Genomic DNA, 12,609 nt, shown 5'->3' on the forward strand with positions numbered 1-12,609 from the left:
AAATGGCCTCAAGTTGCGCCAAGGGAAGTTTTGGTTAGATATTAGGAAGAATTTCTGTACTGCAAGGGTTATTTGCCTTAGGAACAAGGTTGCCCAGGGCAGCGGTGGAGTCCCCATCCCCGGAGGTATTTAAGTCAGTTGAATAGTAGGCATAGGGCATGGCTTAGTCAAGGACTTGTCATGGTTAAGTTAACAGTTGGACCCAGTGTTCTTAAAGGGCTTTTCCAATCTAGATTATTCTGTGATTCAGTTTAAATTCAAATAAAAGCAGCTACAATCAGGAGTCATAAAGACCCTGTGCAGAGAACAAGATTTCTGTCAAAGGTCTTGGCTGTTCCTTGGGCTAAGGGGCTGTGAGTGCCTCAAGTTTTTTTTTCCTGAGCCTCACGCAGGGGAAAATTTTAGTGGCTTGGTTTTGTGTGTTGCAGTGGTGGCTGAGAACTCATGTAGGTAATGGAGGCGTTGGCATAACTATCTGAGATTCTGTAGCTGCTTTTTCTGAACTGTGCAACTTGAATTTCAGACATTATTTTTCTGCTTAGTAGAGAGATAAAAATGTTTATGGTTCTGGATCCTGTCTGTTACATACCTCTTCTGATACGACAACAGAGCTTGAGGATTTTTTTAATTACCTCTGGGTTAATATGGTGTGTAGCTGCTGTCTGACTGTAATGGATCAGATCAAATTGTTCTATCCCTGAGTGTTCCTGCAAGGCATTTGCGACCAGCACCAAACATGGTTCTGCGTGAGTTGGTTTATGGCAGTAAAATGCCTGCTTGGGCTGAGAAAAGGATAGGGGGGTCTGCAGATGGGACGAAAATGCTTCAGAGAGCAACTGGGATCCCTCGATTGGCAGAGAACACATTTTTCTCTGAAACAAAAGGCATCCATTACACTGAATGGAAACTTACACTATTTCAAATAAAATAACATGGTCTGTATTTTTTGGGTTCAGAGCTGGGGTGCTGCTGTGGTATGAGTAATCTCTGATAACCGTGTTAGAGACTTTTATTTTTTTTGCTCCTTCTAGTACAAAACATGCTGTTTGCTAATGCTGGTGTTTAATAAACTTAATTCCATATGAGAACTCTATCTCTTACACTGTCTTACGTGGTTGCTGTCAGGATGTTGGCTTTTTCGTGGTTTCTTTTTATTAATACGCTCTTTTTCCCCCAGCTTTCTAGTAATGGCAACCTACACTTGTATCACTTGCCGAGTGGCTTTCAAGGATGCCGACATTCAGCGTGCCCATTACAAAACTGACTGGCATAGATACAACCTGAAGCGTAAAGTTGCTGACATGCCTCCTGTCACTGCTGAGAATTTCCAAGAGAGAGTCCTAGCGCAGAGAGCCGTGGCAGAGGAGCAGAACAAAATCACTGCCACTTACTGCACAGTTTGCAGCAAGAGATTCTCCACCTTCAACGCCTACGAGAATCACTTGAAGTCCAAGAAGCACCTGGAATTGGAGAAGAAAGCTGTTCAAGCTGTCAGCAAGAAGGTGAAAATATTAAATGAGAAGAACCTGGAAAAGGGGCTGGCCCCAGAGAGCGTAAACAAAGATGAAATGAACGCAGCTATTCAGCAAGCCATCAGAGCTCAGCCATCTTCATCTCCAAAGAAGACACCTTTACCTCCTAGTAACGTGAGCGGCTCTCCTGTTTCTACAAGAAGTGTCAGCTTATCACAGAGTAGAGAGCGATCGGAAAAACCTCCACGGCTACAGTGGTTTGAACAGCAAGCAAAGAAGCTGGCCAAACAGCAGGCAGAAGAGGAAGGTGATATGGAAGATGGTAAGGCAGTGAACATACTGATGAGAGAAAGCTTGGGATTAGCTTTGTGTAAAAAGCCTCATTCTATTCTGTGTAGCATTTTCCATTGCAAAAGGCCTTCCTGTTGATTAAATTTTCAGTTTAACAAAGGAGTTAAGGTTGGCACATGCTTGCAGTCCAGGACTCTGTGTTAGTGTCTGAGCTGCCGGCTGCACAAGGTACTAATACATGGAAACTTTCAATATAAAAGGTTACTCATATGGGCGTTATATCCCACACAAAAATCCAGAGGAAGTTTGCTTTAAGGAGGGCTGACAAGAAAGGTTGCCCTAAAACTACTTCTGAAAAAACAGATGAACAAAAATCCAATCATGATATGTTGAGGGGAGGGTGAGAGTGGAATTGGGTTTGTTTTTTCTCTGGCTAGCAAGACCCAAGGAGAAAGTTTGCTCCTTAGCCTGACTCTGTGTAGCACAGCTTCCCAGCATGTTGGCATCTGTATTAAAATTGGTTTAAGAGAGTTGCCGCCCCTCCTGCCTCACCCTCGCCACTTGTATGGATGTAGCTTGTTATTGGAGGTCAGCCTGGAAAGTGGACAGCTGGAAAAATCAGTGCTTTAGAATTCTCAAAAAACGGTTATTTTTAACCTGGATGCTTTCAGTGCTGTAGCTTACGGTGCAGCAACAAATGCAGCCATTGGGGCAGTTGAATGGGATGATTCAACTGCAGCAAGGGGACAGGTGTGAATGATGTGGGGCCTTACTATGCCAACATCATTACTGAACACGTTGCATCATGTTGTTACATCTGTTACAGAAGTTTTATGCTGGTGAAATCTCAGTTGCAATTTGGGGATTCTGTTCTGCAGGAGAAGGGGATACCTCTGAACATGGATCTTAACATCCAAAGAAGGAACCTGTTTTGTATTAATGTGTTGGTCATAAATTGTAATGCTAAAATCTAAGTAGGTTTCTGAATGTTAATTTTCCTTTTAAGTGTTTGTCCAGGAATGTTTTTTCCAAGCCCTGTTAATTCAGTATCAGGCTTTTAAAATTATTAAACTACATCCAGAGATGAGACTGAGAAAACTGGGGCTGTTTAGCCTTGAAAGGAAATGACTGAGAGAGGACCTTGTTAAAGTATACAAATATCTGAGGGGTGGGTGTCAAGGGGAAGGAGACAGTATCTTCTCAGTGGTGCCCAGTAATAGAACAAGGAATAATGGGTTTAAGTTAGAACACAGGAAGCTCTACCTCAACATGAGGAGAAATTTCTTTCCTGTGAGGGTGACAGAGCACTGGCACAGGCTGCCCAGAGAGGTTTTGGAGTCTCCTCCTCTGGAGACTTTCAAACCTCACCTGGACGCGTTCCTGTGTGGCTGCCCTAGGGGATCCTGCTCTGGCAGTGGGGTTGGACTAGATGATCTCTAGAGGTCCCTTCCAACCCCGAACATTCTGTGATTCTATGATCCTGTAGCAGAGATCTCTAATTAGCAGCCTGCAATACTGGGGAGCACTATGTTCCCCATTCTCAAATGCTGTGCATGTGACAGCTGGAACGGGAGCAGCTGGAGTAGAGTACTGGGAAATTCTCACTGCCCCAGATTGGAACTGATTAAAAAAAGATTTCTAGAGCCCTCTAGCAGTATAATCAGATTGCTGAGTTGTCTATCCATTAACAAGCTCTGTAGTAATCTTGCAAATGTGTCAAATGGTTATTATATCTTGCTATGTGCTGTCCTGTAACGTAACAGTGTATTTGTGACAGCTGGCTTTGTTCCTTTCTGTTGTTAAGGATGTGCATGTGCAAACAGGCGTGTGTTTTCCCTCGCTGCTGAGTCACTGCTAGAAATGAGAATTTTCCTGATTCGGACAGTTGTATTGCTTTTAACGAGCCACACATATGTTCTGGTGCTGTGGTGAATTAAATTTAGGGCTTCAAAACAGCAATAAAGTGTTCAGCTGAGAAAATGGAGGGGGAAAATAGCAGATCTGCCAACTTTTTTATGAGCGTACTTGAACTTTACTGTGCATCTTACAAAGAAATGTGTTTTCCTTGCAATGGTATATTCTTGCACCTGGAACTGACTGTATGACACTTAGCTGTAAGAATATAAAATGCAGTATTTTCTGTGATAACTTTTTCTTCTTAATTAGGACTTAATTTGCTTGTGAAAAGTAATCATAATAACAAGGGTTTTTTTAAAACTTCCTTTAAAAGACTGGGAAAGTATGGATTCTGATGAAGACATCGGCTCTGAGGACGAGATGGAAAGTGTGGAAGAAGAAGAGGAGGAGCAGGCAGAAGCCGAAAGTGCACCTGCTGTTGGGGCCATACCAGTCACAGACTGCTTGTTCTGTCCCCACCATTCAAGATCTCTGACAAAAAACGTGGCTCATATGACAAAAGCTCACAGTTTCTTCATTCCAGACATAGAGTACCTTGTGGATCTCAGAGGACTAATCAAGTACCTGGGTATGCCTGTAAAACTGGATTTCAATCCAGATAGTTATACACTGTTAGTGCTTTTTTTTTTTGCTTGCATATGACTTAAAATGTTTTGGGGTTGAGGGTTTTTTTGTGTAAAATCTGAGTACCGCTTAGTTCCGTGTTTTGATCATGAAGAGGACCACAGGCTTTCCAAAGGGAAAGTGGGAGAAAACCCCGCTGGGTGGATGTGGTCATGTTACCCTGCAGGTCTCGCGTAGTTTTCTAATGTTGAGAAAGTTGTTCAGCTAATGTGAAATTTAGGGCAAAACTCTACTGCTAAAAGGTGCATATGAACTGTGTACCCTACTAATGATTCACAAGTCTTTGCCTCATCAGTTTACAATACTTGAGAGAACTAAAGACTGAGAAAAATGTATCTTGAAGTCTACAAATAATGGTAAGAATAATTTTGGAGTATCAGAGAGCTTTTGGAAGTATGAAATTTCTTACCTAGGATGCGTAATGATCCTTACTTTGTCATATGTAATCTTTAAATGCACAGGCTTGCACCTGAAGGAGCCGCATAGTCAAGGCATAGGAGCAGCAGGGCTTTTCTAGAAATGAAGGGCTCAAGGCTCTTCCTTGCTCTCTCTGCCTGCAAGCTGGGAAGGCTGCATCATAGAAATGTTAATTATTGACTAGCGAGGCTCTGTTCAGACCAACAGAATTGTCAATGTTTTCTGCAGGAGAGAAAGTTGGAGTTGGGAAAATCTGCATCTGGTGCAATGAAAAAGGGAAATCCTTCTACTCTACAGAAGCAGTACAGGCTCACATGAACGATAAAAGCCACTGCAAACTCTTCACGGATGGAGACGCTGCCCTGGAATTTGCAGACTTCTATGATTTCAGGTGAGGCTGCTTTTCTTTGAGTGGAACACAGAGGGGGACAGACAAAAGGACAGTTTAATATTACATCAAAAGCTATTCTTAACGTTTAGGCCTGGTTCTGATGCTTATTTTGCCTAGCTGATTCACTACTTTTCTAGGTAAGTATAACAATATCATTGGTTCTCCCTCCTGTGACCATTAATATTGGTCCTGCAAGAAAACATATTTTGAATTCTATTTTGTGTGTTTGCCGTTACTGAGTTTGGATTTCAGTGCACTAGCAACGACCATAAAAAGGCGTTACCTGTATCTTCTCTTGCCTTTTAAGCAGATTGTGGAATCAATACTTACTGTGGATATTTTTTAGTTTCTTTTAAGTTAAACAGGACTGCAGTGATTTAGAGGCCTCTCGTACTTTGTGTAACCTCTCCTAAGCTGTGTTCATTTTGGTCAGATATACCTCCTGTTATGGTGACAGGTGGACTTAGTTAAGCTGCTTCTTGAAGTGCTTGCTGGGTCGCTGTCCAGAGCTGGCAAGCTGCGTAGTGGTGGCTTTTCACCCTGAGTCGCTGCTAAGTGTGCAGCAGCAGAACTGTGCCGGGTTACAGATCTGGGTGGAGGAAGGCTGGTCCTTGTCTTCAGTCGCTGTTCAGGGCAGGGTGTTGCTGGGGTGAACTCAAAGCCCGAAGCCAGGTGAAGTGTGACAGTGTTGTGGCTCGCTGTAGCTGTGCATGGCAGCTCTTCTGTGCCGTGGGTCTGGATCGCCGTGGCTGCTCCCCGTCCGTAATCCATATGCTGCTTCCCTTCCACAGGAGCAGTTACCCTGATCACAAGGATGGGGAAGATGTGGCCGTGCCTGGAGAGCGCCCAGCCGAGAGAGATTTGGATTACGATGATGACACCATGGAGCTCATCCTTCCTTCAGGTAGGCATAAGATTTGTGCTACAGCGTGCTTTCTTTGCATTTCTCATAGCTGCAGCCATTGCCTGCGGCACAGGTCATCATGGTAAGTATTTTCCTTTGCAAGGGGGAAAGTAATTTTGCATCTAAGTGTTTTTGCGCTTTTGTCCTCACCTTCTGTTATTTTCACAACCAAGTAGTTTGTTGCCTTCAGCACTAACGTGTATGTGGAATGGGGCAGGGTGTTCCTTTGCCTGCTTTACCTCTTCATTAACAGGACTCACATGGTATGCTCCAAGTGTTTCCGTAGTTTGTTTTAGTGCAACTTGGAGAGGTTATAGCTTAGGTTATCTTGTGGAGTACTTCTGTGGAGAAGCAGCCAGTAACTAATTTAGTAAACTAGTTCGGTAAAACTAATTTATTTAACCTTACTCATGCTTGCATTATTAGTGGTTTTTTTGTATGACCTCAGCCCTTTGATCCTGAAAAGTGCTGCCAACTGTGCAGTTACAGAATATTTTCTGCAATTTGGCAAGTTACTTCTCTGTTTACTTGAAACAGCATTGCTTCTCTGCTCATTCCCCTATTTAAACTTCTCTGATAACTGCCTGTTTCTTATCTGAGTCAACACCCTCTTGAACAACAGCACCTTTTTATGGTGGTTTTTTTCTTCAAGGTAGAGTGCAGTACAACAGCTCTTACAGGAATTACACTGGGTTTGTAATAATCTTGAATTTTTCAAGGTTCCGGGCCCTTTAAAAGCGTGTCTCAGAGTGATCTTCCAGTTTTCACAATATACTTGACTGCTGCTTTTCAGAAGCTGCTTCATTATTTATAAAAGATGTTGCCTCCTTTGAACAGGTGCCAGAGTGGGTCATCGCTCTTTAATGAGATACTACAAGCAGCGGTTTGGTCTGTCAAGAACAGTGGCGGTTGTGAAAAATAAGAAAGCAGTGAGTCGTGTGTTGCAGCAGTACAGAGCTTTGGGCTGGACAGGTCAGACAGGTAAGTGATAACGTGAGGCTTCTTCAGAGGAGTTTCTAGAATGTCATCACTCTACAGTTAAAGCGGTCAATTTTGTGGGGTTTTGTGCTGTAGCTTGTCTTCCAGTCAGTTCTTTCTATTTCCTGACATCCAAGCAGAATAAGTTCTAGGGTTTGTGTCTAAAATCCATTGCAGCTTCTGTGCGAGCCCTTCAGTTCATTACCATGCATGTTTGTGGTATTTGATGGCAGTTCCTGGGATTTGTTGGTTTCTAGGGTAATAATCCCTTCTCCACCTGTCAAAACTACTACTCTTGCTATTTAATCTTGTAATGTAAATCACATTTCGACAGTTGGAATACTTTTTCAGTAGCAGGGAGCAGTGATGTGATCCGTGTCCACTTTTGAAATAAAAAAAATCGCATACTGGAATGCAAAACAACCTCTTTCCTTAATCAGAGTCCTAGGTGTTTGTAGGGGAACTGGCCTTTCCCAAGAGAACAGGGAAGTGTGGCAGATGGGAAGGAAAACAGGGGACTAGCTACTGATCGAAATGAACAGATTAACTGGTTTGCATAGAATTAGTAAGTAAGCTTACAGACATTTATTCTTCTTTCTCTTCCTCCTCTCTCCCTGAAGGAGCGGTCTATGCTCAGCAGCGCGATATGCAGTACCTGCAGAGGATGAAGTCAAAGTGGATGCTCAAGACAGGAATGAGTAACAATGCTACAAAGCAAATGCATTTCAGGGTGCAAGTCAGATTCTGAGTTCCCAGGAGAGCTGCATGCAACTGGTTTGGGGAAGGGGAATTTGATGGTTACTGGATCGAGGATTCTGGTTTTGAAATGGACTTGGTACCCATGAAATGTGTATGCTGCTGTGCCTTCCCATCTGTGAGAAGTGGAACAGGGAGCTTGTCTGTTCCAGTGAAACGATGGTTGGCCTAACTGAAAAAATAAAGTATCTTAAATGGAATATGTGGCAAAATAATCATGGCTATGAATAAAGATGCGTGCACAGTTGTGCTGTCCATCCTTGTGCAGCCCATCTCTGTGAGGCAGTTGGCTTTGTCATTTGTCTGAATATCTTCAGTTTCCAATTCTGCAAGATGGTTGAGGCCAGGAGAAGATCCTAGATCTAAGAGCCTGAAATGGAGTGTTTTGAAGGTTTTTCACTTGTAGTGTCAGGCATGAATTAGCTGGGTGTTTTGGACTTCTAGCTGGTGCTGTTGAGGTGAACATTTGAGAGCAGAGATTCTGTGAAGGTTGAGTGATAATTACTTGAAGAAATGCACTGATGGAAAACATAACTCTAGGATTAATACTATCCTCAGAATTTGACTGTACTTGCTTAATGCTCCAGCTAAGGGCTGCATTAATAATTTACAGTGCAGTTGTTTTATGTTGAATTTACTGAATTGTCATTACCTAAAAACTGCTCAAAATTACTATAGTGTTTAGAAGAATGTCAGTCAAAATTTCTGATGATCTGTTAAAGGTTTTCTGATTAAAACTCTGAATTTACTATTCATGACAGCCTTTGTTATTCCCATTGAGTACTGGTGTTTTGCATGACCTTGCTGAAAAAAATGACCCAAGACATGCATTGGCTAGAACGGAGAGATGCTTTTCCGCTGTGGCAGGTGAACTCTTACAGGCAGGTGTGGAGAAAACATGCTTGTTAAAGAGCTGAGCCAGCAGCGCTGGTGTTGTAGGTGTTCATAAGCTTCCATGACCCTACCAGTTCTTCCGACCTTCATGTAAGGAGGTGGGCTCCTGCACACAAGCTCATGCAGCCCCGAGTTGTGGTGTGCTGGACGTTGGGTGTGTGCCACAGGGAAGCTGCTGTGTGTTTGCTTGCCCGTTGTGAAGGCAGCTGCAACTGGTTACAGTGAAATTGCACTTCTGCATTTTAAGATTACTCGAACTCTCATAGTGGCTTTCATTGGCATAGTTTTAATTTAAGTTCTCTTCCTGTCCTGTGAATGTTGTGCCACTGGGGATAGTAGGAGGATAATTTGCCTCTCTGTGTTTTGACCTCCTAAAGTAATCCACTGACATCTCCCTAAGAAGTAAGTTCAGAAAATAGTATTACTGTTGGCATATCAGCGCTTCCGAAGGAATGGTACATTTACAGGATCCTTAGGAAAAGCGATCATTTCACAACAGACATGCATGCTGTATATTCTTGTGTGGATTTGTCTGTGGTGTTTTGTTCTTCTAGTTTGTTTTCCATTTGGGGTTTTTTTAACCTTTTTTAGTAAGTTCTCCTGCCTTGGAAGTTTTTTTCTGTTCCTGCTCTTTCTGAAAAGACAGAACTTGATTAGTTATGCAGGCTGTAGGTTTGACACAGCATTCTAAATCAGGTGACTACTACCTTAAAAAGGTACGGACTGAGTGAAGGGAAAACTGATGCAGGGAGAATTTCGAAGAAAGGTTGTGTTCACGTCTTCAATTCAAGTTGTATTGAGAACAAAGTACTTCCTTTTTCATGGCAAGGCCAAGTTACTGCCATTGTATACCTTTAGCAGCATCTAGCTCACATCTGAATTTATTCTAGGAGGTTTGCTCTGGGTTATTGGGCTTTACTCTCAAAGTTAGGAGATCTAGTCTTAGCTATGTGACTCAAGCTATGTGAATTTTAAGACATATCTCTTATTACACTCATAACCTAGCCCAACCTGCAATTATTGTATCGATTTCTAGCACTGAGGATATATCCTACTTGTATTTGTCAAGCTTCTACATCTGCTTGTATCTTTATCTTTGAAGACAGAAATGACTACAAAAGGGCCTTATGCTCATACACAGACTGTCTTTACGCATAGAGCAAAATGAAATGCCACAAAAATGTAGAAATGGAAGGGTTAGACTTCTTAATGAGAGTCTTAACTGGAAGCCTGTGGAGCTGGTTTTGAATACCAGTATTGGTGGCGAGCATCAGAGCAGTACGGTCTGTAGTTTTTGGAAAACACTCATCTGAAACTTATATGAAGGAGAGAGCAGTTAACCTGGAAAAGTCTTGACCATAACCTAGTACAGTTGCTGAAGTCTTAGAGGTAGGCATTAAGAGTCTTGCCAGTGAAGGCAGAAGTACAAGGAGATACCTGAACCAGTGAAAAATTACTTTGGGTCCTTAATGTTCAGGATGAAGGCATGTGGAGTTTGCTGCTCTCTTCAACAGGAAAGGGCAATCAAAAGAAACTACTGTTCTCTGTGCAGGGTTAATCAAAGAAACTGGCTGCTTATGAAAAGATGATGTTTGCCTGAATTTCCTGAACAGTCCAGTTCAGAAAGAAATGGAAGTAAGAGAAATGAAAACTGGTAGTCATTTGTGAAGTGACAGGGAAGCTCTCGTTCTCTCTGTACCTCTTATTGCAGTTCAGTCAGAAGGAAATGGAGGAGAGGTATGGAGACCTCTTGGTATTTTAAAGGGAGAGTTTTAAGTCTAAGCTGAAAATGAGTGCCTTGGAAAGCCAGCAGAGGGCATACAAAAGCTTTTTTCCATAATTCTGTTTAGTATGAAAATAATTAAAGTCTAGTAAGAGTACGTTAATGCGGAATACCAGTAGGGTGAGAGGACAAAGGTCACCCTAAGCATGAGTTAACATGAGCACTAAACTTCTGTGACATGAATTGCTTTTAACATCTTGATGCCCAGGGAGAGAGCTTTGCTGGCAGAGGGGTGACTGGGACAAGTTTGCTGATTATCTGCAGTATCCAGCAACAGTGCTGCAGTCTGCACAGCTTGTAGGTGACTCCAGCAGTGACAGAGCATCTGAGAGTATTTTTCTTTAACATGTTTTACAGTGTTACAGCTTAGTCTTTTACATCCCCGTCCTAAATCCTAAAGATTGTATGAAGGATAGCTGAGGGCAGCTTTTTGTTTCCTAACGGAATTCCAAATGATGATGGTTCCCATCAAGGAGCTGTGTTTCCAGCTGTGACCTAGGCTTGAATTTGTGCTCCCCTGCTTTGACCTTGCAGTCAGAATGAGAAGAAAGTAAAGTCTGGAGGCAACCAGTTAGATTTGAGACAGTCTCTGGATATGGTGGCTACTCTGGGGCAAGACTTACCTGCTAATGTAATTCAGTGGGTGTGCTGTTCCCAGAGGAGGAGGTGATCCCTTCTCACATTGAATCATCATCATAGAATGGCCTAGGCTGGAAGGGACCTTAGAAATCATTTTAATCCAGCCTCTCTGTCGCCAGGGACACCACCTCTCAACTAGATCAGGCAACACATGGGGACCGAACAGGAATCGAACCCCCGACCTTGGCATTGTTACTGCCACGCTCAACTGACTGAGGCTAACCAGCCCCCTAAACATTGGTGCATCCACAGTAGGAGAGGCTGGGAAGAAGCATGGAAAAGATATCCTGTTTTGGACAAGGTTGGGATTCTGCTTGTCTGTCTATCCAGTAATAGCTAAGTGTTGAAGGTCTTGATGCTGCATCAGACATGGCAGAATGAATCAGCAGAATGGGAGAATTGGTGAAGATGATAAAGGGTACGTCTGCCGTCTCTTTTTGGAAGTAGTTCTCTTCTGTACGCTTCAGTTATCTAAAAGCAACTCAATTGGTACTACAGGGAAAAGCATGGGGGAAGGGAAGGGCTAGTAAAGAGAAAAGCATGTAGGATGTAGAGTGACAGAGACACAGGAGAGTCAGATATGTATAACATCCTAACAGCTTATTGTGCTGAAGCTGCAAGTCAACAAATAAAGATCTTTTTAAAGTGAGCACTCTCTTTAAGAGAGCATTATTGATCCCCGATTGGTTACCACAAGGTAGAGAGCCTGAAATGTAAAGCAATCAGACCATTGCCCAGCTCACATCAGATGCTTGAGAGGCATCTGTGTGAGATTCTTTCCTACAACTTTTAAGAGTTATTTTTCATCTATTAAACCTTAGGCATCCTGTGCTAATAGGCTTCATCTGCTCAGGGTTTGGGTCATTTTCCTCCACACTATCTGCATAAAGCTGCAGACACCCAAGTGGGTTTATACTATTATGAGCTGTAACAGATGAGAGGTTAGATATAAGATATAGGGCACATCTGACTGAAAATTAAAAATACACCTTAAAAAAAAAAAATCTTAAAAACTCTGAATCTTAGTGGTTAATTGCTTCAGTCCTACTGACCACCATACTGCAGCTGGAGAATAAGCCACCAGACTGTCATCAAATCCTGAATCCTCAGCAGTTGGCAGAGCCTGCATAGTCAACGTGACTGGCTGATGGCACTTCATGTGTCAGAGCAAGCCAAAACACGTCTTTTCAGGTTTCTGACCCAGAAGAAATTTCTGTTGTCTTTCCCACTACATCCCAAACTACTCTGTGTAAGATGCAGGGGCCAGGCACTCCAGGAGCAGCAGCAGAAACAGGAAACCTGTAGCCAGTTTTTTGTCAAGGATTTCTGCTCATGGGTAGGGTACCAGACTAAAAGCAGATTAATAAACGCTAGTTGAGCCAGGAAGGGAGTCAGAATCACTCTCCTCTAAAAGTAGTCAGCACTTCCCGGTGTAAGGTTATGTGACTTCCCAAAAGGAAAAAGGGATGTTAAACAGGTTTTTAAATAATGACATTACCAAACATTTACATCTTTGTATCATAGAATCATAGAATGGCCTAGG

General features: G+C 42.7%; 1 protein-coding gene across 1 annotated transcript; it reads left to right on the plus strand.

Moving 5' to 3' along the window:
• Nucleotides 1-1,180: 1,180 nt before the first annotated feature.
• Nucleotides 1,181-7,830, plus strand: ZNF622 (zinc finger protein 622). The gene is made up of 6 exons (XM_009877275.1): nt 1,181-1,794; nt 3,994-4,248; nt 4,950-5,112; nt 5,904-6,016; nt 6,854-6,997; nt 7,615-7,830. Exons 1-6 carry the CDS (start codon nt 1,188-1,190, stop codon nt 7,740-7,742), a joined length of 1,410 nt encoding a protein of 469 aa, XP_009875577.1. The 5' UTR covers nt 1,181-1,187; the 3' UTR covers nt 7,743-7,830.
• The last annotated feature ends 4,779 nt before the right edge of the window (nt 7,831-12,609 follow it).

The sequence above is a fragment of the Apaloderma vittatum genome, unplaced genomic scaffold, assembly GCF_000703405.1.
Source record: "Apaloderma vittatum isolate BGI_N311 unplaced genomic scaffold, ASM70340v1 scaffold21249, whole genome shotgun sequence".
NCBI classification, from domain to species: domain Eukaryota; kingdom Metazoa; phylum Chordata; class Aves; order Trogoniformes; family Trogonidae; genus Apaloderma; species Apaloderma vittatum.

Bases quoted from the DNA above. Each gene is read 5' to 3' on its own strand.
- ZNF622 (XM_009877275.1), top strand. From the start codon at position 1,188: ATGGCAACCTACACTTGTATCACTTGCCGAGTGGCTTTCAAGGATGCC. The intron at 4,249-4,949 runs GTATGCCTGTAA...TGTTTTCTGCAG, and splicing joins AGGACTAATCAAGTACCTGG to GAGAGAAAGTTGGAGTTGGG. The intron at 6,998-7,614 runs GTAAGTGATAAC...CTCTCCCTGAAG, and splicing joins GGGCTGGACAGGTCAGACAG to GAGCGGTCTATGCTCAGCAG.